Here is a 27,017-nt window from a genome sequence, read left to right on the forward strand (position 1 = left end):
TCCATTCATTCATCCACCATTTATACATCTATCCATTCTCCCATCCATCCGTCTGTCCATCTATCCATCCATTTATCCATCTATTAATACATCCATCATTTATCCATCCATCCATCCATCTGGCTAGTACCAATTGCCTTCTTCACAGAATTTGTTTAAAATATATGCTATATATAAAGTTTATTGTTGATGAAGATTGGTTGGTAGGTTAAGTATTTTAACTCAGACGTGGATCATTTCATGAGGAAGGAAGCCTTCTTGTATAGTGCTCTCATATATAATTACAATGTCCTGATAATGGGGGGAAAATGTTTCTCAAAAAGGTTGCTATGCACGTTACCTATATGAATAAAATTAAATTACAGATCACGTGAAGATTAACATTTTGATGTGGTGTCATAATTCAATTTAATGTTCTGGCACATTAACAAGAAAACTATAAATCTGAACTTTTCACTCAACTAGTCGGTTTGTGAAGATCTCGGATTGTCAGGTATCACAAGACTGCCAAGGGTCACTCCGTGGGTCTGGGGTGTTTATTGCCCATTTTATTTATTTTTTGATGGAAAGCAAACTTTGTGATCAACAGTATGCTAACATTACAATGAAAGCCGAGTCAACCAGTGTGAAAAGCAGCTAAATGTTAAAGAACTTATTAAGTTTGAGATGTGAAAAAAAAAGTCTCTGCAGGAACACTGGAAACTTTGTTTACGTTTTTTTTTCCTTTTAAAAAGGTGAAACTTGAAGCATTAAATATCTGGACTTTTGGCGCTTTAACAGCAGCTTGGCTAAATAAACTGATGGTTTTGAGTTTGTATCGGAGGAATTCTGTCAATGTAAAGCAGCTTAAAGAGGACACAGAGCTCAGTCAGATCAATATATCTGATCAACTGCAACACACACACACACACACACACACACACACACACACACACACACACACACACACACACACACACACACACACACACACACACACACACACACACACACACACACACACATCTCTTCTCTCATGTCACGGATAAGCTCTGATTTATGATTTCTAGAAGTTTTTCCTTCCCGACCGCAGCAGCAGCAGCAGCAACAGCAGCAGCAGCAGCAGCAGCGTCCGCGGCGGCTCCGTGGGGATAAACAGCGAGGGCTGCCAGCGCCTTGTGGCTTGGCACGACGAGCCGCCACAGCCTCATTATCCCCGCTCTTGCTTTTATTCACCACCGCCGCCACCAACCAACCAACCGCCAACCCCCAACCCCATCAGCTCGCAGACAGAGCGACCGAGGGCAGCGCTGGAGAGAAACAGTTCAATAATTCAGTTATCAGCTCCCCAACCTCCACCTCCACTAATCCTTCACTTGTCAATAATTAAAAATGAACATCTGACGGTGTCGACTATGCACACTCACACTCACACACACACACACACACCACACACACACACCCACACACACACACACAAGCGAGCATGCAGTCACAGAAAACAACAAAAACAAAGGAAAAGGCGTCCTGGTTCCACAGAATGAGCTCTTTGTGTGCTTCACCTCCTGGACTCGGGCCAAAGAGTCGGACAGTTTTTCCTCAAATATGCAAAGAGCTCGATCCCCCCCCCTCCCTTCCCTCCCTCTCTCTGTCTTTTGGACATAACTTTCCTCCCCTTCTCCTTCATAATCTCAGCTTCACCCTCCCTTCGTGTCCCTCCACCTACATTGACTTTCTGCTCAGTTTTCATCCAAAAAAAAGCTCCATTAAAGCAACTCACTTCGTGGATCTTCTTCTTCCGGACTCGTAAAGAAAAATATTTTGTAAAAAATGATTTTATGTATGGGTGAATAAGGCTATTTGGTTGTTCAGGTCTCATAAAAAAAGTTCCTCCTCCTTCTCTCCTGCCAAGACGTTCCCCTAAAAAAAAAAAAAAAAAACTGCTGAATATTCACAGAGTAGTTAATCAAGTGATCATTCTAATCAGAGTCTAACTAATGAGCCACTTTTGTTAAAGACAAAAGGACACATCTCCTGCTTATCACAGATACATCACAGCTCCTCCATAAACCAGATGTCACACAAGTTTTTAAATAGATTAAAGAACATTTAGGCTTTTATGATGGGGGGGGGGGGGGGGGGGGGTTGTTTCTTTAAATTTGTTTAATGCTGAAAAGTTAAATAATAAGCTTTCTGATCGAGTTACTTTAAATAACGGATTTGTCTCCTGATTCATAATTTGTTGAACAAGATAAAATGGGATAAGCTCACCTGTGAATGATGGGACGTGCTTGTTTATTAATTAGAAAAACATGCAAAGTAATATATATTTGACCTACATTATAGGAGGTTTTTCTTTAAAATAATTACAGGATATTTGACATTATTTTTTTTATCTTTGACACTTTTATTCACGATACGTCTGATACTCCGGCCATCGGGGGGCGCCAGAGAAGACTTCTTTATCTTTTCTTTTGACGCTAACTGACGAAATATCAGACAAATCAACACAGCGTTCAGAGCAACCTCGCCAAACGAGAAAAAGAACAGAACAACGACAACATGGCGTCATCGCTCTGACCTTTTTCCTTTTCTCCTTCTTCTTCTTCTTCTATTTTTCAGCAGCCATACGGCACTCTGGAGCGTCTCTCCTTCCACCATCTGTGGAGACTTTCCCTGCAGACGCTCGCAGCTGTCCTGGTTCATGTCGGCGTTCGCTTCACACAGCAGCGTCCCGACGGCTTCACACACAATGGGAGTGTGTGTGTGAGTGTGTGAGTGTGAGAGAGAAAGGGTTTGTGGGGTTTTTGGCACACAACTCTCTCACTAAGCCTTTCAAGATGGACGGACAGACAGAAACACGTACAGATTCAATAGTAAGGAATCTGAAGTGTCTCCTGTACAGAGGTCAGAAGAGGTCAAGAAGACACTTTAAGAGTTTAGAGCTGTATGAGAGTATACAGCAAATACTACAAACAGGTCCACTCATTAGTGCTAATAACAGGTGAACTTAATTGATTTACTGTTGAGATTAAAAAACGATTCTGTTAAGCAGACGTGCAGATGTCCTGACTTCTAGCCCAAAAACACTAGATCCTACATTTCCCATAATGCAACTAGATATTAACCCAGACACAAGCTGTGTCCCAATCCAGCGGCTGCATCCTTCGGAGGGTGTATTTGTGGACCGATGGCATCACAGCGGCCGTGACGAGGCTGTCCCATTTCAAAGACTCCTTCTAATGCGGTAGACAAATGCAGCCTACTTTTCCCAGATTCGGAGGATACAACTGATGGATCCTTCACGGCCCAACATATCCCAAGATTCATTGCGTGCCGGTGAAGTTGATTTTTCTTTTTTTAATCGACATGGCGACTAGTGGACCAGCAACGGGAGAATTCACATTTAAATGTAATTATTGGGTTTTAACTCACGTGAATATCTACAGATACAAGTGTTAAAACTAAAAACAAGGGACCTGATCAGATCACACTTATGTTAGATGATTGGTTAATTTACGTGACGCTATTAACTAACCAGCTAACGCTACCGAGAGCCGCTGCGCTATTTATAGCAGCTTGTCCATTTTAATCTTTTAACTTAGCTTTACCTCTTTTATACTCTCTTATGACAACCGCAGCTGGTTGCTAGGAGACGGGAGCGGCAAAAGGGTGGGGGCGCGAAAAGCTGGTGATGCAAACAGGAAATAATTTGTGGACCAGACCGTCTCATTTCGGGGACCGCTCGGTCCAGCCTTCGCGGTATTCAAAGGACCCGGCCGACATAGACCGCGAAGGCTGAGTCCTCCGTGGGCTGCAGCCGCTGGATTGGGACACAGCTACACACTTTCTGTTGGTAGTGTCCAAGCCCATCGACAACCCTGATGACATCACTATAACATCCTCAGGGTGTATGAGAACTAACCACGAACAGTACACATCTTTATTGATGCACAAAACTAGGGTAATGACTGCCCTGTTAAATATTACAACTTCATTTTAACTGCTTAAACTTAAGTTGACTCAATTGTAACTCAATTGTTACATTTAATAACATAAAGTAATCACATCTGTTTTTCTGCTTTCAGGCGACACAGAATTGAAAAAAATCACAGCTTGATCGTGTTTTCTGTTTTGTCTCAGAAGGTGAGGGTCTGTGTGGCTAAGGATCCCCCCATTGTCATCAGGGTGTTGTGTTGGGTCGGACCTTTGCTTCACAGAGCCAGAATACTACACTCCAGCAGGAAGAAGAGAGAAGAAGAAATGAAATCAGAAAATACAGGTTGGAAGAAGAAAAATAAGAAATGTGGAAACAATGTGGAGAGAGGAGAGCAAGAAGAAGACGGACTGAGAGGTAAAAAAAAAAAAAAAAAGCTCATAGTTTGCTAGCCACTCCTCTTCCTCCCTCTCCTCTTTCCCTCGACTCATTTATTTTTACCTCCCATTAATGGGCAATGATGCAGAATTAATGGTCTTTACCAATCCACTACTGAGATCTGACCTTCAGGTCTGATCAGGTCTGGTAGGGTCCTGATGGAATGCAGCAGGTTTGTTTTTTAAGTGATCATGCCTCATCATCATCATCATCATCATCACAAGAGAAAAAAATGACACGTACTGCTGTTCTTTTCCACTGTGGCTGCTGGTTCATTTGTAGAGAATCATGCTGCTGTTGTGTTACTGATCCAACTGTCCTCCAGTCTCTTATTTTGAAAATGTATTCATACAGGATGGGTCCTGGCAGGTTTTTCTTTGATGTAATAATGCTGACCCGGGCAGACCTCTATAGTTGAGGAGAATTAAATGTATTACTATGAATGTCCAAGTTCAAGTTCAGACGCCATAAATCAACACAGAGGCCCAGAATGTGTGTGTGTGTGTGTGTGTGTGTCCCTTTTGTTTGTTTGTTTGCGTTGTGTTCGGGATCAGTCAGCTCTGGCAGCCTCTTCACTGCGAGAGCAGCAATATGTTCAGAGCTGGAATATTTGCAGTGGGGAAATCCGCCGTGAGCTCTTCGTTGACAATACACTCTAAACCGGATTACCTGACTTCAGCGCGCCGCACGCCGAGGGATCAGCTGATATCTGCCTCGCTGAGGGGGAGGAGGGAGGGAGGAGGGGGACACCGACACCACCAACCCTAACGCTCTGAATGCTTTTTCATTTCACCCAAAAACTGTTTATTTCTTCTGCTCAAACTCTACATTAAAGTGTTATCATATTTTTTTTATCTGCACGTCAAAACACAATCTATATTATATTAAACTATTATTATATTTGAATATGAACGGATTGGGGAGAAATGTCGTGGGACTGATATCTGTTAGGAAATGTAATTGAATGGCTTTTCTTCCATTTTTGTTGTTTTCTCTCCCTTGTCCCATGTCCTGAGTTTTGACACTACAGTTCCCATCAAGCCTTGGGTTGAAGCTAACAGGAAGCTTTTTTTTTACATGTTAAGCCATTTAAGATGCCAATATCGGTTTGTTCTTTATTATTTGTACCATTCCATAATTTGTTTTCTTTAACTTAAACGATTTTATAGTTCAACTGAGCTTTTTGAGACAAAACCAGCACTTTGTCGTTGCTTTTCCTAACTTAATTAGTTTGGTTTGTTTCCCTCACTGCAGAAAAACAGTTTTGTTTCTTATTCTGCGTTCCGTCTGTGGTCAAACTGCTGACACAGCGCCGACCATGTGTTCCTCTTTATGAATGAGCCCCAAAGCTCATTGTCCATGAATGGTACGATGTGTGTGTGTGTGTGTGTGTGTGTGTGTGTGTGTGTGGTGGGTCGGGGGTGTTCTCGTGGTCACAGTCTGTACCACAACACAAGTACAGGAACCACAACAAAAGTATGTGGTTTTTTTACGCTTCGCCTTAAATGGCTCCACATGACGACAGATGCAGCGGTGGCAGAAGAGAAGAAGAAGAAGAAGAAGAAGAAGAAGAAGAAGAAGAAGAAGAAGATGAGGAAACATAAAGCGACAGTAGGAGGACCACACACACAAGTTGCTATCCTTGACTTTTCTCTGGCAGCAACAGGATTCTTCCTCAGACCTGTTGAGTCCTGATGTGTTCCTTAAATGTCACATTTAAAAGGGACAGTTTGTGTTTTCTGTTACCGTTTCATCTGGATATCAGCAGCACAACAACTAAAACATTTAAAGCCACCAAAAACAGCTGCACTGACAGTTTTGAAGAGGTTTTGCTTCATAATGTTTTACTGATTTATGGAGCTACAAATTAAAAACCGCCATTTTCATGTTTAGTCATTTTCATGTTTAGTCATTTTCGTCCCTGTCTTTTTTGATTGCTTCTGTTCCAACCTTCCTTTCTTTTACAGCCTTCCGCTGGACAGTTTCCACTTTATAATAAATCTTTTGAGTTATAACTCTTGAATCCGGATGTATTTTTATCTAGCGAGCTCCTGAACGCAGCACGCCTCCAGCTTTGGGAAACAACAGAGAAGTAAAAACAGTCTGTCCTGCTTCATTTCTTCATACAACACTAAAATTAAACAGATTCTTCTACTTATAGTACTTAAAGGGACAGTTCATCCCCAAAATAAAAATAAAAAACATTTGAAAAACTACAGAAATCATGACCCAGTGACTCAAGATCAATCCACAGACCTTGTTGTGAGCAAGTATTCACAACATTTGAAATAAAGGTGTTTTGAATTGACGGAAACGTAAATGATGCGGGAGCAGAGGTTAAAACAGACACTTGTGTGTTTTGTGTAGAGTGTGTGTTGACCAGTGTTTGCAGAACGTTAAATCAAGATGGAGTGGCGTGTTTAGTTAAGGGGTAGGCTGGTCGGAGCTGAAGTAACGAGTTCAGAGACGAAGCTCCAAATCTCTTTAAGAGCTCAGGAGGACGGAGGGAAGTGGGTCAGACGTCTCACACACACACACACACACACACACACACACACACACACACACACACACACACACACACACACACACACACACACACACACACACACACACACACACACACACACACAGTGTTGAACGCTCGCTGTTTGTGTGGTATCAACCCTGCAGGTCGTATAAGGTGAATTGGAAACCTACACATTGTGTAGGTTGGAACCCTGGTTATCTCACCAGACACATGATATCCTCTGATTGTGCTGCTGGAGAAGCTTTCTTAAAGAACACGTGAGGCGAGATGAAGTCACAGAAACACTTCTACATCCTACATCTAGTAACCACGAGAAGATGAACACCATAAACAATGAGTTAAGTTAAGTTATTGAAACCTTATATATGAAGGCAGTTTTTTTGTTTTAAAATAGACAGGAAGAAAAACACATGAAGTGACAGTTTTGGAACGTAACCCAACCTTAAAACTTTAAGTTTGAAAGTACTTCTATAGACTTTTTCCATTTTGCTCTACTTCTCAATATCATGCTCAATACTTTTCTATTTTAGTTTCCATTAGTCAGTGGTCTTAGTATAACTTCTTATACACTTTCATTTTTTTCTATTTTAGTTATTCTTCTCTATTTTAGCTATTCTTCTGTTGAAATCTTTAATGAAACTCTGTCAAAAGAATTTCCTTCGGGATTAATAAAGTTCAATCTTATTTTATCTCATCTTACTTTATACCTCTACTCGAGGAAAAAACGTTATTGTATTTTTAACTCAACTACATTTGACTGGCGGCTAAGTATTTTATTTAGTACTTTAGATATGACCATAAAGCCATCTTTTAAAATAAAGTGTATAGTGGCCATAAAGTGTTGTCCCAGCTTGCTTGGAAGAGAGCCAACGCAACCCCGGAGACATTTGGCTGGTTAGCTAGCTAGTTAGCTAGTTAGCTCGTCCTTCGCTAGAGCGGCTGGTGGCGAGGCGTTAGCCACCAGCTGTCTGTTTGGCTCATTTTCTGTAACCAGTGTAGCATTTAAGCAGGCCGAATTAGCAAACTCACTAGACAGCTGTCTGCTAGTTAGCTAGCTAGCTTGCTAGATTCCCCCATGCTTTATTTACTACACTGGTTACAGAACATGTGCCTAACAAAGTTGTTGCTCATCTGTTGATAGCAATGTGCTTCCTTACGCTGTGAAAAGTGTGTGGATGAAGAATGAAGTTGTTCAATTTTACTTATTACTTTATCTCTCTACGCTTTGTAACGTTACTACTCCACTGCTCGTTACAGCCAAACATCACCTCGGTGAGTCCACAACTTGCAGTTAATGTGTTTAGTCTAAACCCTAGTTAGCCCGCTACAACGGTCGCCATTCTTACTGTCCTACCTAGGATGTAAATCTTAAAAAACACAAATATGCAGTTTAATATATAAAAAAACCTAATTTCGTTGATTGAGTCGAATTACACTACACTATGTGTTCATGGTGATAAAGGAACATGTCACCTAGTGCAACAGTGAGGCTCACGGATAAATAGAACACATATAGAGATATATAGAATAGCATCAGATTAATACTATGGCATAAGTAAAGGACCTGAATGTGTCCACTTAAACACACTTAAACACAAAGCAGCTGTAGGAAGAAAGAAAGAGAGAAGATTGTTGGCTACACTCCCTCTCCCCAAAAGTCACCCTCCTCTCAAGCTAAATGTTAAGTCATCTCTCTCATCTCGTCGAGAACCAAACAGCTTTAATGTAAAAAAAAAAGAATTCTGCGTCTGAAGGAAGACGTCAGCGGACTGAAACCACCTCTGGGAAGTGATCCGCCTCGGAGCCACTGACTTTAATGTAAAACTCATTCCATCAAACTTTTATGATTCCATTTCTCTAATTACTTTTAATTGACTTTACTGCTCACATAAATATTATCTCGTCCGTAATAAACGTTAACATTTTTATTTCAGGCTGTGATGGTTCTTAATCACAAGGCACAGAGGGGACCAAGTGCTGTCGTCGACCTTTTCCCCACCTTTTGTTCCAAAGCGGGGCCGCACGCCACCAACCAGCAAGCCCTGACCACGCCCCCCACCCCCCAACCCCGTGTGTGTGTTGTTAATGAGGGGGGGGGTATCCTAGAGGTTAAACGGGGGCCACGACTTCCACCCTCTGACCTCTGACCTTTTGGCACGTGTCGAGCGTTCCTGCGGTGATGACACCCGCCGCTGCTGCTGCCGTGGTTGAGCTTGTAAATCAGTGAGGGGAGGGGAAGGAGAGCAAGGGGGGGTAACCTTTGACCCCCCAACTTGTTCCTGAGAACACATAGACACAGCAACTGCTCAGACGTATGAATGGAGGCCTGCTCCTGTGTGTGTGTGTGTGTGTGTGTGTGTGTGTGTGTGTGTGTGTGTGTGTGTGTGTGTGTTCATGGTTGACTGCAGTCGATAAGTGTGTTCATTTGAAAAGCTCCACCTGTTAGACACCCAGCTACTTCCTGTTCAGCTGTTTGCTGAACTTCCAGTAGGATGTGCAAGATCACTTTTCAACCAAATTACTTTTTGCCTCCAAATGACCAAATCCGGCGGAGGACTTGGACCCCAGAGACCAGGGTTCACCTCTTGCCTAGATTTAGACACTTAAAACACCTGGTTAAGGATCAGGAGAAATTTTGGTTTTGGGTTAAATATGGTTAAAAAAGTCAACACATTCTGTCAGTGCGACATTTAATTAGGGCCGCTATCTTTTGCCGAACCTTTAATGGGAGCTGTGAGAGTCTAAAATAAAGTTTTTACGATAGTGGTTAGACTCTAACCACTATCGTAAAAACTTTATTCAAGCTTTATATGTTGATAAAAAATATATATATATACATGTTAATGTTTTATAGATACTTACGATATATACAAACATTTTTATGTTCATGATATGTTTATGATATGTTCTTTAAAAAAATGTTACATGTTAAATTCAAAATAGGGATGCACCAATCACATTTTTTCAGTTCCGAACAAATACCAATACCTGGTCTTTGGGTATCAGCGAATACAGAATATCAATCCATACCAGTGTTTAATTAATAAGCTGTATGCCTCCCTGTGTGGAGGAGACTGGGATCATTTTTTTGTGCGTCAGACTTGACTTAAGAACTGCTTTCTTAACTTTGTACAACAAAATGTAACAGAAAATTACATCGATATAAATATACTAAATTGTCAAGGTATCCGATACCAGACGGGCTCGAGAGCAGCTGGAATGCTAAAAAGGAAAAACAACTCCTTTACAATTACGACAAGAAAAAAAAGTAACTGTAGACTAAAAAGTGTGATAGGCGAGCAAGTCAAAATTGTCCTAAGACAGGACTTCAGCAAACAGAATCCCTTCAAGAAAAACAGAAACACTGACAAACTGCAGAAATGAGGGCGAACACAAACCAACCTTCAGCCTTCACGTCTTTGAGGTTTTTAAAGTCTCGCTGCTGATCACTCAGAGGATTAAATAATAAATGGTTGGTAGTGCGCTGCGGTTTCCGCTGGCAACACCGTTGGTCCTCTGCTGCCCCCCCTTCACCCCGGGATGAATTTAATTACCGCCTCTTTGACGTCCTGACAGGCCACGCCCCCGGTCCTGCCGGCCCCTGAGGTCAGTCCGAGCTTTCACGTGGCTTTTAATCGACGCTGCCGCTCCAGAAGAGCTCCGCTGCCTTAAATAAGAGGCAAGAGGAAACTCGATCCTCCTTCGCACAGACCAGGGGGGGAGGAAGAGAGGAGGGGGAGGGGGCCTAGTTCGTCTACCTCTCAAGAAACTAAGTCCCGAACACTTAAAAGGCTTTAGCATTCTGGAATCCAATATAAAACCTAAAATTAGCGAGAGACAAAACCAAAACTAGCATATTCTCAAGACTTGCCACCACATATGATCTGTGACAAGCAGCCAAACCCCAGTTTATTCAAACACAAACCTCACTGAGGGTTTCTCACTCTGTGCCAAGAGCCAGAGCTTTCCCGACTGAGAGTCCAGCCTCAAAATAAAACCGCAAACACGGCGACTGCAGCAGCGACTTATTCTTTCTTTTTTTCCCCTCTTGGACTGAAGGGAGCTCAGTGTGAACCTGCACACAGCTGATCGCTGCGATCGCACAGTGAAAACACACACATGGGGGGGCTATCTGGAAGGAGAGAGGGGGGAGAGAATGGGAGCAGTCTTTGGGCTCAAGGGAGGCTCAAGTCTGTGAGAGGGAAATTATTGGAATTACGGTTCAGGGACAGAGATCTTTCCAGAATGTGCAGAGTGTTCATGTCTGTCGACGGGTCCCGGATGAAACTTTACTGCCATTAAAGATGTTCCCATGAATGTCCTCTTAAAAAACTAATCTTTCAGATTAGCTTTTTCCAATTCTGTCTGCATTTGAACCCCACCAAAACATATTTCCTCAACAGAAAGAAAATCAACTTATTTCCAGTAATTGAAGAAATTGACAAACAAGAAAGGAACACTGTGGAATTTTTGAGGAAGTTCTGGAGCTTTCAATCATATCACATGTTCTTCCTCAGTAGCTTGAGTTTAATCATATGTCATGCACTTAAAATTGAAAAAACCTTTCCACTTTTGCTTTAAAGTCCAGTCACTCAATTTACGCTCCTGCTGATGACCATGGGATTTGAATGAAAGGTCCAGAACAGCTGCTAAATGGACCTTGATTTGATTCTAACGTCAAGAATTAACTTTGAATCTCAATAAAAACGAAACTGAATATAGAAAAACTTGAAACTGATTTATTTTTCAGAAAATAAAACTTAAAAAAATGAAGAAGGACATATTGGAGTATCAATTTTTCCGGTTAGGGAATCTGAGAGTGGATCTTATTTTACACAGACGCTGTCCTCCTTTTTTCAGGAAAACTCAGAAGCCCAAAAACAAACTTAGAAGGAGCTCCGTGCCAAGCACTTATACCGTCTGCCAAACGCCTCCTCTGCACGCTCACTGCTGCTCGCACAAATATTCCAACCAGCCAGATTATTTTCCCGTGGAATCAGTGGGAAATCGGGGAAAACGTGCTGAGCAATCACTCTGGAGATAATTATGTTTTTATTTTTTTAAACCTGAAAGGTGTGCCAGCTTCACCCAGAAATCACAGGGACCTGCTCCGCTCTCAGGGGGCTTGCGGGGTGACGGGGTTCTGGCACAGACCTTTTCTTTTTTCCTCAGACTTCTGCTTTACTGACCGCTGATGAAATTATGCCTGTCTGCAGCTGATAACAAGCTCGTCTCGCAGACGGAGGAGCAGCTTATCGGGGGAGGGAGCTGGATTTTTCTTTCTCAAACTACCAGAAAACAAGTGTCATCGACCCACTGATGAGTGTCTGATGGTTTGGAGAATTTAAATATTTTTTGGCAAAAACTTTTCATGCCATGTTTTCAAGAAACTGTCTGAAACAAGCGTTTAGAAACATTTCTGGAGCTTTCAGTCAATCACATAATCTTCCTCAGCAGAAGGGGGTCTAATCATTTTTCAGAGCACTATAAAATACTTCTCGTCCACCTTTGCTTCAAAGTCCAGTCTTTCATCTTTTGCTCCTGCTGATGACCATGTGATACAACTGAAAGGTCCAAAAACAGCTACTAAATGGACCTTGAGGTGAGATTGTTTGCCATGTTCAGATTCCAAACATCAAGAAGGATTTTTGAAATTCAAGACAAATCACGCCTGGATAGCCATATCACCACGTCTGTGGTTCAATTCCAGCCTTGTGACCTTTGTTACATGTCATACCCTTCTATCTCTATACGTTTCCAGTCTCTCCTGTCGCACAACGTTAAACAGATCTACTTAGAACCTTAGCTAACGTAACACGTCGATGGAAGTAGATGAAGGGGCAGATTTGTGGATGGATTACATCCCACAGTTAAACTGGAAATTAGACAAAACTGATTACAAAAACAGGACAACGTGGCATTTATTAAAGGTAAAGTAACGCTAACATGTACTACTACTTTCAGTTGGGGATCTTTCCAACAGTCTGGATGGTCCGTTAACGAAAATCACAACTAAATGCTTGATTTTGGCCTCTGATTCTCGAGACCAGTCGAGAAGATCCATAGTCCAGTCGAATCACTGCCATTTGTTTTGTTTTTCAACATTTTTACAATATCTATAGGTAAGAAAAAGCACAAAAAACATACCCACGACAAATAATAGTACCAAAGATGAACTGAGAACTGACAGGAAGCCAGAGACCAAACCGCCTGAAATAGTGGGACACTTTTCAGCCACACATCACAGATTGCAACAACAATCGTGTCCTCGTTGTGGTGTTCACCGCACACGTTGGTTGCGTTTGCCGTGGCTGTTCGTCACATTCACAGCGTCACAAAGACCACACAAAGATCACACAAAGAGCTGCAGCTTCAGCAGCTCTCCATCACATCACATAACACACACACAAAGAAGAAGAAGAAGAAGAAGAAGAAGAAGAGGGCTTACCTGAGTGCACGAAGTAGGCCAGGTAGAGATCCAGCTCCTTGACGGAAACTCCAATGTGATGCGGCTGCACGCACAGGGTGGGGTTTGAGCACTGCGGAGACTTAACCAGCCTCTCCCCGTCAGTACTTTCGAGGGGAATCCCTTTGAATAAAATCACCATGACCAGGTCCAGCCTCCACACTTTGTCCGCCTGGCGCAGGCAGTCGATCCGCCTCATCTTGCCCTTCTGGTCGGGGTTGGACAGCACGCAGCACGGCGGCTTCTTCCCCGTCACCGTCAGCACAAAGTCCTCCCGGAACTCGGGCCGGATGTCCTTGCGCAGCTTGGCCAGGAGGCGCGACGCCCACTTCTGCTTGACCTCGGGCTTCTCGCCGAGGAGCTCGTCCTTCACGGCGCGCTCCTCCTCCTTGGACATGCGCTTCTCGTGCTTCTTGAAGTACTTCCTCTTGCGGGCCTGCAGGTTGAACCATGTGTAGGCGAAGGCCCGGACGTGGGGTAGCAGGGCTTCGATGAAAGGATGGAATTCATCCTGAGGGACAGAGAGGAGAGTTGTGGTGAGACTTACTCTTTTAAGTAGTTTTTCGTTTAGAAAAATAATCCTATTCAACTTCTACAGTAACATATATATTTATATTGTGTATCATCTTGCTCAATCTCTTGCTCAAACCACAGACTGTATTTTGGAAGTGGGTATAGTCATCGTGAGGTCAATAATTGGTTTGTGGACTGCTGTTTTGAAGCCTTAAGTTTAGCGTTTTCGCAGTCGCAATGTTGTTACCATATTTGGAATGCGGAGGGGTGACTTAGAAACGCAGTATACGACTCTGGTATGGGCATAAAGCTTGAAACTAGAGATTGAGACTATAACCTTATGTTTACAATGTTTACTGAGGGAATAAATCAAGAGAGAAGTTCGGTCATTTTCTCTTAGACTTCTATACAACCAAAGGAGTCGCCCCCTGCTGGTCAGTAGAGAGAATGCAGGTTTTAAGAAACTTCCACCAGTGTAGCTAGATCAAGACTTTTTTCCTGACATGAGGGTTAGTATCATTATCGGAGAATAGAACACATTTCTGCACTGCAGAGGAACGCCCACAGACCTCCCTTAAATTATCCTATTTTAGAACTTTCACTGCTCTCAGATCAGCGGGAGAAGAACAGGAAGCAGAGAAGAAGGCAAGAGGGAAAATAAAGTTAAAAAAAAAGGAAGCGAGGAAAGATGGAAATAGGAAAGAAAGTAGAGAGTTTAAAAGGAAGGACGAAAAGGGGAGCTATGAAAGTGTGAAAGACGGAATGTTGAAGAAAACATGGGATGCAGAAAGGAAGGAGGGAAGTGTAGAAAGCACAGAGGGAATAAGAGAGAAGAGGAAACCAAAGGAAGGAAGGAAGGAAGGAAGGAAAGAAGAAGCAATGAAGAAAAGAAAGCAGCAGATACAAAAACAAAAGAAGGCAGGAAAAAAAAAAGAAGGAGATAAAAAGTATTTTCTGGAGTTCTTTTCCAGGCTGCAGCAGAGAGACTCTCGGAGACTCTTCAATGTCAGCTCAGACTCTTTCTTGGCTCCAGGGCAGGAATGTGGGCCTTTGGGGGTCTGTGTGGGGGTCTGTGTGGGGTGCTGTGTGGGGTTCTGTTTGGGGTTCTGTGTGGGGGTCTGCCAGCCCCCGAAAAAAACCCAGCAACCGACCAGAATCACACAAACCAAACAGCCGAGCAACAGGCCAGCCGCCGCAAAAAGCAAACACAGGAGGTCGGGGTCGCACCGTGTGGAGGATTATAGCTGTATTAAAGGTGCATTATGTGGCTTTTGGGCTGACGAGGGCTGTGCAGTTATTACCAGGTGGGAATGTGGTTAGACGGCATGTCGTGGATTAAACCCAATTTGGGGTTTATTACACCTGCTCTCCCCACTCCTCCTCCTCCCAAACCCACCAAAACCAGGCTCATCCTGAGCCAGGGAAATGAACACATTAGGGCTGAAGGAGAAAAGTGTCAAAACAAGCAGACGGGAGGCTGAATGAAGCATAGACGGGAGGAGCCGAAACAAACACATCCACATCTTAAAAAAAGGCTAAAGGAGGAGGAGTTAGAGTCAGGGACGTAAGAGAGGAGAAGAGCTTCCTGTTAATATGTTATTACAGCTTGTCGAGACGATAAAAAAAGCCACAACGACTCCGTAAACTCGGAGGCCAGCGAGGTGAGCAGCTGTGCCGTGAAAAGCTCAAATATTTAACGTAATAGTCTGCCACAACTGAAACCGTTTGAAATGAGTCTCAAATCGAGTCTGAAATCAGGTTTTTACTAAAACATGGTAACATTCCGACGGCGTGTTTTTTGTTCATGAAACACTTTACGGCGCTAATATTAGGAAAAGCTAGAGATGTGGTGAAGTGGGGGAACGAGCCACATTATCTGTCGAGCTGGGTTCTACTAGTAAAGACAAGTTACCTGATACCAATATGATACTTTTTCCAATTCCAATTTTTTTACGTTTTCCAACAAAACCCCGTTTCATTTTTGTCAAATGTAAAGGGTCGTAAAAAACACAAGCAGCCATACAACTTTGTCTCAATGAAATACAGTTTTAAGTAGGTGAGACTACAATTTCAGGGAGGAACTACACGATAAAATAATTAATCAACAAGCTTATGTATTATGGTGTTATGACTTTTAACAGTCAGAAAACTATTGAAGTTAAAAACTCGGCCACATCCTTCAAAAATCTTTGTTTGACTTGTTTGAAGACAAATTAGACTTTATTGTTCAATCACAATTTAATACTAGAGTTTTGGCAGACCATGGCTCTTTTACTGCAGACCATGTGAACATTGGTCCCCATTCATTTCCCTTCAATAAAAAATTAGCTTGAGCAGAATTCATATTCAATAACAAAAGCCAATATTAAAAACATCGAGCAAGTTTCAAGTCTCTGAAACAGATTTTTAAAGCATATTAAAATGAGTGGAAATAAATGGAAACCAACGGCTGCCAAATGTAGATGATTATTTCTGTAATTCGTTGGCTCTGCAGGTAAGATTAAAACGTGAGGTTTGTAGTGGCCGTGTAAATATTATTTAGTTTTGTATTCAGGGTTTTTTAATGGTCGTCTACGGCAACAAAGATGACTCTGAAGAAGAGGAAAAGCTGAACACAGACGGACAGAAAACATCTTAATGGAACATTTCTTATTTGGATAAAACCCCTCAGAGGGTTACTGAGGAGGACGGGGTGGAAGGGGGAGACGACGGGGGAGGAGGCAGGGAGGCTGGAGGCCCTCCCCTCCTCCTGAGCCACGTATTGAAAAAAAAAAAAACACTTGACTATTCACAGATCAAAGACGCTCACACACATCTTGATACGTGCAAATGCCTCCGACTGGGGTGGCATGTGGATACTACATTATGGGCTGCACGCACACACACACACACACACACACACACACACACACACACACACACACACGCACACGCACACGCACACACACAAACAGTCTGCTTATAAAGTCACTTATGAGTCCTTTAAAGGTGAAAATTAAAGACAATAAATCTCTTGAAACAAATTGCTGCACAAGTATGGAGAAGAATTTAAGTTGGGTTTTAGGAGAAAAATTGCAACAACTACCTTAAAAAAAAAGAATGGATGCCTGCTGGTCGCTGCTGAAGAATCAAGAACAATGAAAGTTAATGATGAGTTGCTTTTCTTTGGTAACAACTTGAAATAATCCTGATTATAGTAATATCATTAATAGTATTGTAATTGGCTGATTCTCTTTTTTCAAAAAAAAATTTGGAGACGTCATTTAAACATAAATCAATGTGTTTCTTGACCTTTATGAAGACAAGTGTCATTGTTTTTCTTGTCCCTTAATGAAAGAACACAAAGACATTAAGAACTCAGTACACTTGACTTGATAAGAAGATGGTGTTTGCAATTTATCGACTGGCGAGTTAAATGTGCTGATAACTTCCGAGTTAACAAATAAGGGAGGTGTTGCAGACTCAAACCAAAAAACGTCTGTCTCTCAGTTCACTGTCACTTCCTGTCTGGTCACTGTCGTTTTTTATCAAACAAACAGGAGAGAATAGTGCATTTGTTGTGGACTATTTACAGCGGCAGATTAATCCACATTTTGTTCGCGGCAGCAGGATGGCGTGCGTGGGATTGAGTCAAAATAAACTACAGTTTGTGTGTTCATGGTGATGGCTCACTGGTGTTTTTTTTAATGGAGGTCAATGGCACAAAGGCAGATGCTACATCAGGCTGTGATACATCAACTGTTGGTTCGAGTCCGATCGTAAGATTTGTTGAGAACTCTCAGACAATTCCATGATCTTTTATCTTTTTAAAAACAACCTCAGAAATTCAACTTCAGGGGAGTTTCTTTTTCAGCTGTGCTGTGAGAAAATCTCCATGTCAAATCTTCCTCCGTCAGATTAAAACCTCCAGCTCGGAGCTCCCACCAAAGAGGAAACTGTATCTACAGGCTGTGCATTAGAGCGCCAGCTGTATTGGTTCTTTTTTTTTTTTTTATATATATATATATATATATAAATATATAACATTGTTCACCCTCCCTTGTCAGGGGGTCTGAATACAGCACATTGTTACTTCTTGGAGACGATCCAGGCGAACGGGTTTTGTCTCCAAAAAGCGCCTCCAGCCGCTCCACAGCCAAAACCTGCAAGCCGCTTTCTGAGCTCTGAAATTCTCACTCCAGGACGCGGTTGGGAACGCCGCCTGTTTTGTTATTTGTATATCTGAGACGTGTTTCTGTTTGTGTGCTTCCTCGGGCGGTTATTAGGACGACGAGCGGCTGCCGGACGGATGATGTGTTCGGCCTCCACACACACACACACACACACACTCACACGCACATTCCACAGTGGATCTGCAGCTCGGCGGCTCTGGATGTTCGCTGCAGCCACATACCAACATTCCTCGCAGCCCAGTGCAGCGTTTCAGCTTCCTGAGCCGCTCACACACCGGAGCCTCGGCCGCTTCGCACTCTCCAATCCAAATCCCACTTAACGAGTCACTTGGTCTCATATTCAGCCTTAAAAAACGTGCTTTTCTGCCGGCGGGGTGAGATAATCCCTCTTGTTGTCGGCCTCCCCTCCGCTCAGGAATCTTTTACTGAAATGTGTCTCAAAACAGAATAATCCTGTTTCTGCATCTGTGTCAAGAAGACAACTGATAAAAGCTGATTCATATGGAAACATGCCATGGTGGCGAGCAAGTGGCTGTTTTTTTGGGCATGTTTAATGAAAAATATAAGCATTATAGCACCTATTAGACTTTTTTTGCAAGAGATTTTTTGCACCTTTTCTAATTTCCGACCTAAAAACAAAAGAAAATTACTGGCCATATTCGGTCAGTTACTGAGTATCGATTTGTATCGGAAATGTGAGATTAACTCAATCTAAGGGCTGTTTCTGGTGCTTATTTTAGGACAATAAAACATTTAAGGACTAGGAAATTTGGAGAATTTGTGAACTGCAAACAATATCATCAAATATATCTTATTTGAGCTGAAATAACCTGCTTTTGACTCTTATGATGAGAAAATATTCAACCTTTCTGGTCGAATAATCAGAAATTGGTGCTCAATTGAAGACAGAACAAAGCAGATCTCTGCAGTAAATATCAAGGAAATGACCCTTTAAAGGAGAGAAATATTGATTTATATTTGTTGGAAACATAAAGTTTTCTCAACCCACAGGCATTCTTTCGTCTTCTTTAAAGATTTTTTAGCTTCTGTAGCTAGTGCTTTTCATTGTGTTTCCACTTCAACTCTGCATTTCTTTAAGAACAAGTCATTTCTTTTCACATCTGGCCTCCCAAAAAATAAACAACGTGTTTCTGTTTTCCGAACAAGCACAAACTCTGCCAGTTGGTGTGAGATAATCTCTCCTTGTTTTAATCACTCGCCCTTTTCTCTTGTTTCTGGAATTTATTTTCCCTTAGTAAATTTGTCTGCAGAAACACGTTTAATTTGAGCTGGTATAAAAAACAGATGATTTCAGCGGTAAATAAAAAGGCCGCCTGGTTAAAATCGTGACGAGGAGGGTTTTGAAGCGGACGTGTGACGCGTCTCCCCCGGGGGTTCTTTCTTCAACTCTTTTGGGGGTCTCGTTCTTTCTCTCCCCTCGGAGGAAATCTGCGTTTGTAAACCTGCAAGGGGGAGAGTCTGGGAGCCGGTGGCTGAGGCTTAAAGGCCCTCCCCCCCCTGCACCTTGGTGACAGATGTAATGGGCTCCGAACAACAGGCCTGTGACAACCACCCCCCTGAATAACAGTCATTTAAGGGGGGGAGCAATAATGGTAATCCTCCCTGCCTCCCCCGTCTATTGACACCCACACCGACACACGGGGAATTATCGGCGTGTCGCTCGGGCTCAGCGGCTTCGCGGCCTCGCCGTTAACTGCCGGCAGCAGCCTCGACCGCACAAACGAGTGTCTACACGCAGACAGGAGACATGTCCCGTGATACCTGAGAGCCAACGGTGGAGCCAATCAGAGCATAAAGAATATGGTGAAGAGGTGAAGGAATAGAAGATCCGTTTTTTGACTCCTGACATACACAGAGGTCAAGATCATGTTTGCAGGAAATGCAGCATGAAAGTGGGGAACCTTCCTACATCCTCCCTCTTCTGCATGCGTTTCTTAATTTTTATTTCTTTATCTGTCTTTATTTTATTAAGTAGTATTCCTACTCCTGCCTCTGTGACCACAACACTTAAAAACAATTCCAATGACAAAAAACGAAGCCAACTAAAGAGATAGTTTGAGAAAACGTAAACAACGTCAGCTAGAAATCAAACATCTGAATTACGTCAGCGCCACAAATTCTGGATCGTCACATTGCGATAATCCTAAATTTTGTCGTAATGGCACAAAATCAACAAAACTACAACGGGCCAGGATGAATAAGACAGAGCATCTTTAAAAGTGAATTTACACTAAGAATGGTTTTCGTTTGAGGGCGCCCCCCGCTGGTTGGCTGAGGGCCAAAACTCAGACGCCAACATCGCTGGCACTTAATGCGTCTGATTTTATTTGGTGTTCTTTGAATCCGGCAGCTCAGCAGGAAACACGAGTTCAAGTTTTACCTAAAATAGATTTTCAAATAAATCAGCAGTTTCAACCAATATTAACTTAAATATACATATATTATATAATATACATATAAATATGTGCTTTTTGATGTGAAATTAAATTACAGTGTTTGGTCCAGGCTGGTTGGATACAATCAGGATGGACACAAAGCGCCACACAAGCTTCTGTTCAATGTTGGAAAATAATCAAAAATAACAGATTCATTTAAAAAATAAAAGAAACTATAAAATAATGCAACCAATCAGCAAAAAGAAAAAACATCTGCTCTGTAAGAAATTTTCCAAAAGACCAAACCAGTAAAATATAAAACATCAGTTTTTTTCAAACCCTCCACTGAGCAGGATTTATAAAAGCGACTCTGTCTGCTGATTATTGGTTTTACTGCCTGATAATCTGATTAAACGTTAAAGCTCCTGTTCATTTCCTGCAGTTTCAGATCGTCTTCGAACGCGTCTCAACACAGACTGAAGCTCCAACCAGAAAATCAAGATGACAAATCTATTTCTTTTTTTGTGTGGAGAATTTCGGATTGAACAAAGCTGCAGCAAAAAATCAGACGAGTCACGAGTCATCAAAAAGATGACAGACGGAGACGTTAAAAACACCCAACACCAACTAAATGTTCCACATATCCTTCCACTGTGCCTCACTGTTCTGTTTATTTACAGGATCCATAAATCCACTCATTTATAAATAGTTAAGAATGAAATATCAATGAATGATCTTCGTTCTGGATCATAAAGAAGAAATAATGGTTTGGTAATAAATAATAAAAATAAGACATCTAATTTAATTTTTAAACCAATCCTGGCATTGAAATGCATTTTTAAATAATTGGTGGATTAATTAAAGTAAAATGTGTGTCTCAGATGCTGAAAAAAATAAATAAAATTTAAATATAAATCAGTGCGTTTCAATGTGTTTAACGAATTAAATCTGAAATCTATTTGCGTCTATGTGCTGTGGTTAATTCAGGAGATTAAGACGATAATTCCTACAAGAGGATGCCAAATCTGCAGCCAAAATCTCCATGAGGTCACACCCAAAAAAAGCTCCTAAATCCCTTTTTTTTTAACCTCTGACCTAAAACACAACATGCGGCAGAGGAAAATTATGTTTTTTAAAGAGATAAATTAGGTCAAATTTACTAACGGATAAATATGCAAAGAGGTTTTATTTAAATTCAGGGATTTTGGGACAGGAAATAAATCCCAAATCATTTATCCACCAGTTTGGTCGTCTGTATTTAGGTGTGAGATAACATTTTCGTTGGAGACATTTTCTGCTTGCTGCAGGTCTGCTGCTGTGTCACCTCAGGTCACCTCTGACACAAACATTTGGGTTTTAGTTTTTTTTTCTGCATTGACACATATTTGAGTCAGGCCTGCAGGTTCCTACATGAGGCCTGAATGGCAGGAGGAAGGAAGCGATCGATGATCAAATCCACTTTGATTTTTTTAACAGAATAGCATCAAACCTTCAGGGTTCAATGCAAGCAGCCGTGGAAAAGAGGAAAAAAAGGAGTGGGGGACTGAAACTCCTGCAGCTGATTAGAACCCCTTTATGCTCCCTTTTGGGAAACTGATCCTGCATCACATAATGCACAAATATGAAAACTCTTTCACCAGAAACATGTCACATAAACTACCAGAGCTATAAAAAATGTAATTCAAATATCTTCCATCATGTTTCCCTAAAACTGAACCGAAGTCAACCCGTCTAAAAGTGTCTCTGCTCGTCGAGCCACAGTTGGAAAGTTTTGAGTCTGAAGACAGCAGAAATAACCAGCGAGTTCACCCGTCCAGAGTTTTTTTTTTTTTTTTTTTTTTTTGCGCAAATGTATAGCATTCAAACTTTACGGTAAAAAAAAAAAAAAAAAAAAGGGACTAAACGTCCTGCACTAACTACCGACATCCCTACGGCGGAGCTCCGGTCAGGGCTGTGCCGGGCATGCGGGAGCTAAGAACGGGGGAGGTGGCTTTTTAAGTCAGCCGGGGACAAAGTGTCTTCTTAGACCGCACAGAAAACAGACACAAGCAGCGTCTCAAACAACCACAGAAACAACTAAAACAACAAAAAAAAGTTCCAGTAAAGCCAAATCTTATCTCTCGGTGCTAACTCGTTTTTTAACCAAAGGAACTTTTGAGGGCGCCGTCCGCCATGTGCTGCCGCGCGGAGGAAGACGAGCGGGGGGGAAAGGAGAGTTGCAGCGGGTCCGCGGACCGTATGGAACCGTCTATAGAGTCCACACGGCCCTCGGTGTACAGTGAGAGCGGCTATAGGAGAGCTCGCGGCGGGCTCGGCTGCAAAGGAAACACCGTTAAGAGAATTAAAAAAAAAAGTTTGAAGATCACACTCACCTGTGTTAAACATAGCGGAGAATACATATCTGTCGGATCTTATCTTAGATCTGGAAGGTGTGTGTGTGTGTGTGTGTGTGTGTGTGTGTGTGTGTGTGTGTGTGTGGGGGGGGGGTGTTACTGTAACTCCAGCCTGTGTGTGTGCGTGTGTGTGCGCGTGAGCGTGCGCAGTGATGTGTAGTGTGAAAAAAAAAAAGGAAAGAACAGAAAAAAAGGAGTGAGAGAGTGTGTTTGAGAGAGAGAGAGAGGGAGAAAGAGAGCCCTCCTTTTGCCCCCTTCGCTTTCACATTTCCAACCAGAGCTGAACTTTGACCTCCGCTTCGGGTTACATGTACTGTCCGGACCTGTTAGAGGCCCTCCGCCGGGGAGCGCGCAACTTTCAGCCCGGACACGAAGAACATCTCCGGCAACAAGAGGGGGGGGGGGGGGGGGGAAGTCCCGTTAGAAAAGCTGGAAATTACAAAAGAAAAAAAGAAAAGTCACAGGGTAGCCCGGTGTGGTGACGGTGCCAGGGGGTTGTGAGGCGAGAGCGGCCGGTGGTGGTGGTGGTGGTGGTGGTGGTGGTGGTTGTACTGGTGGACGGTGCAAATCTCCAAAACGTCCCGAAACTGCATTTCAAACCGACGGAGATCCGCGGCGACCGGCGGACCTCGGCAACATGTCTATCCGTCCTGCGGCGCGCTGTGGCCGGCGTACGGCGGTGCGGCTCCTCGGTTCTCGGTGACTGGAGGGGCGCGGTGCGGCAGCAGCGGTGCGGCAGCAGCGGAGTCCCGGGGAAAAAAAAAAAAAAAGAGATCTGACCAGGAAGAAAGAAAAAGGCGAAACACGGGATCCCTGAGCTGCCAGACGGCCGCCTCGCCTCTAAAACAACCGACAGCTGCTTTCCGTTAATTTATCTCCAACAGGAGGAGACGGTAAAGAAAAGAGAGAGAGAGAGAGAGAGAGAGAACAGGAGAGAGAGAGAGAGAGTCGGTGTGTTGTCCCGGACGCAGAGCGGAGCGCCACCTCCTCGCCGCTCCTCATGCCTGTCTGCTGCTGCTTAAAGCTCCGGGACTTCCACTCGCTGCTCCGCCGTCCGGACTGCGTCGGTTTTGCCGGTGTGGGTGTGCGTCCGCGGGACAGTGCGCACTGACCCCTGCAGAGCTCCAAGTGATCACACACTCGGCTTATCGATCGGACAGAACGCCATCGACCCCGCTCGCGCAGTTTCACAAGTAGGATCCGGTGGTGATGATGCCGCCGCCGCCGCGTGTGTGTGTGCGCGCGTGTGTGTGAGTGAGTGAGTGAGTTGGTGTGTGTGTGTGTGTGTGTGTGTGTGTGTGTGAGTGAGTGAGTGAGTGAGTGAGTGGTGTGTGTGTGTGTGTGTGTGTGTGTGTGTGTGTGTGTGTGTGTGCGTGTGCGTGCGTGCGTGCTCCGGGATCCCGCAGCTCTGGAGAACGTTGAGATGAAACTGATCAGACTGAGGGCTTATTGATTGGTATTGATTAGAAAAACACGGGGTGGAAATTTCTCCGCAGCTCTGACGGAATGTTTTTCGGTGCGTTTTTATTAACAAAACAACTTAACGGGGTCCGGTGGGTTCAGCGGGGTTTATACGTTGAGGAGGGAATAATGGCATTAACCTAACAGTCACAGCGGAGGGGTCCGTTTCTTGCAGCCCAACTTGGGATCGTAACTCTCCGGCGGACCGCCTCTCCTCCCCTGCGCTAAATCAAGTCCAAGTCCAGCACGCAGCTCTGCGGCTCCGCTCCCTCTCAGCCTCCACTCTCACTCACTCCACAGGCGATTTAAAAACAAGCTCTTATCCTCTTAAGCTCTTAAATATTTCTCGTGCAAAAAAAAAGCAACTTTAAACCTCCAGAAACCGGCGTCCGTTTCTCCGCATGCGCTGAACCAGCCGCTTCAGAGTGAAGTCAATGAGAAGCCGACAGTCTGAGGAGGAGATCCGGGAGATCTATAGAGATCATCCGACAGGATCCACTCACTGCGGGGAGACTCTTTCAATGACACACATACTTTCTCTTCATTTAAAGCCTCCAACACATACAGCTATTATCATTATTATTATCTTTTTATTTTATTTTTTTCCCCAAAATCTAATTTACATAACACACACTTATATAAGACACATGTGAGATGTTGTTGAGATATTGCCAATCAGCTCTGTTACAGTCTTATATAACCCTGCCACAATTGACCTTGTAACCTCTGAAGGATATTATTAAAAACATTTTTAATATTTATGCTGTATTACTTTATATTTTATTGCAACTATTTATATGTTGTTTTTTTTATTTTGTTATCTGCTGTTTTATTTGGACATACTGGTTTTGATGTTGATTTTTTTTTTTCTGGTTTTTATGATCCGTGTAACTTTTTGTCATTTGAAAAAAAACGTGTTTCATTTCAACCCTTGTTTTCTTTGTCATCATGATTGACTACAAACTTGAAGTTGAGTCCTGCACAAAAAGGCCAGATTTACAAGAAAAAAACTGGAAGAAAAGCAGTTAAAGTACTCGATTAAAAAGGTGGAAGTTCTGCACTTTGGAGTTAAAGTGAAAGGACTGAAATATCAGGGCGTACTGAAGCATGAAAAGTACTCATTCTGCAGTTTGAGTTCAGAGAGGACTGTGCACACAGGAGTACAATGACACGTAAGGGTACTTCAGCGGCCAGATAAATGGAGAGGAAAGCAGGAATATTTCACCCTGAAATGTGGCGGAAGAAAATTAAGTCTCCCAAGTAAAAAAAAAAATAGAAATGCAGTGTATTTGTGTGATCACAGTGAGGCTTAACTGGTCTCTGCAGGTGTTTAAACTCCTGATGAACTGAGCTGGTGGAGCCAGTTTAACAGCGCCCCCTATGTAACATCACACAGCTTATACTGTAAAACACGCCGAAAGAAGTACTTCAACACAAACACATCAATAAATGGGCATTTGGAGCTTTTACAAGATACCGCCGAGTGATAAAAATGTTTTAAAATCCAAAATGACATGTTGCGGGATTGTGTAGCTATATGGGAACCTTTAAATGGCATACAAAAAAACCTCTTTTAAAGAATCCTAAAGTGTCACCTGACACATTTAAAAGCTTTTATAGGGCTATAAGAGGAATGCTAGTCCGTAGAGAAGCTACCATCAAAACCCAGCGAGGCCTCACACACTCTGCCTGTCCCCGTAGGACCGTTAACAGACCATCCAGGAGGAGATCAAACTCCACAAACAGAAGCATAAATCTCCTCTAAGAACCGCAGACGTACTGTGAAACTGGAGACGGAGATATCGTCTCAATATTACAGACTCGAGACACCACAGGAGGTAGAACCACCACAATAAAGTTCCGGTTTCACTCATACACTCCCCCCCACATCCACCCCCACACACACACACACACACACACACACACACACACACACAAAGGGACAGTAACCATTACATTATGGGATATAAAATACCACAATCATTAGAAACTAATCACAGCATGTATTAAAGGGATATCAGAAGAGATTTGAGTACCATTACAGACACACTTTGAGTACACTATCGGAATTTCATATTGATATTTTGGGAGATAAAAAAGGTATAAAGTAAGATAAACTGACTATTAGGTACAATTAATCCCTGAAATGTAACATAAATTGAATAATAATAAGGTAAATGTAAACAGAACCCACAAGGGGGATTACAGAGAATATTAGGATTATTGTAAGAATAAAATAATGGAGAACTGAGACACACAGGGACATTCTGAGAATATTCAATCAACATTATGGGTGATAAAAGTGCAATTAAGTGACTAATAAGTTAAGTTGGGACTTTAAAATCACTACGGGGATACTGTAAGAAATTTAAAGTCGTAATTTAAGAGAGTAGAAGTGAAATGATAGACATGATCAACCTGTATGACCACAAAAAATCTTATTATGATGTTGAAAAAAGACAATGTAAGAATATTACAGTATCACATTATATTATATAAGTAGTTATATTTAAGTGTTATTAAGTGTTGTATGACATCATCATGATTAGAATGCACAATTAAATCTATTTAAACTCAATCTAGTACCTGTTGGGTATATAATAAAGCCATGACAAATGAGATAAGATACCGTATAACATAATAAAGTCTCCATAAACTTAATGGCACACGCACACTTTTAGGACCGCACGAACTCTGCATGTGATTCTCTGCGGCACCGCCTCCTCCTGCGG

At 42.6% G+C, this 27,017-nt stretch overlaps 1 protein-coding gene across 1 annotated transcript in view; it reads right to left on the reverse strand.

Annotated features, from left to right (window-relative positions):
- The window catches only part of nfia (nuclear factor I/A), a 166,544-nt gene that overhangs the window by 92,304 nt on the left and 47,223 nt on the right, over positions 1–27,017 (reverse strand). Inside the window, 1 exon segment of the mRNA XM_054626830.1 lies at positions 13,333–13,861. Within this exon segment, the coding sequence (XP_054482805.1) occupies positions 13,333–13,861 (529 nt within the window).

This window comes from Anoplopoma fimbria, chromosome 3 (assembly GCF_027596085.1).
Source record: "Anoplopoma fimbria isolate UVic2021 breed Golden Eagle Sablefish chromosome 3, Afim_UVic_2022, whole genome shotgun sequence".
Taxonomy (NCBI): Eukaryota; Metazoa; Chordata; class Actinopteri; order Perciformes; family Anoplopomatidae; genus Anoplopoma; species Anoplopoma fimbria.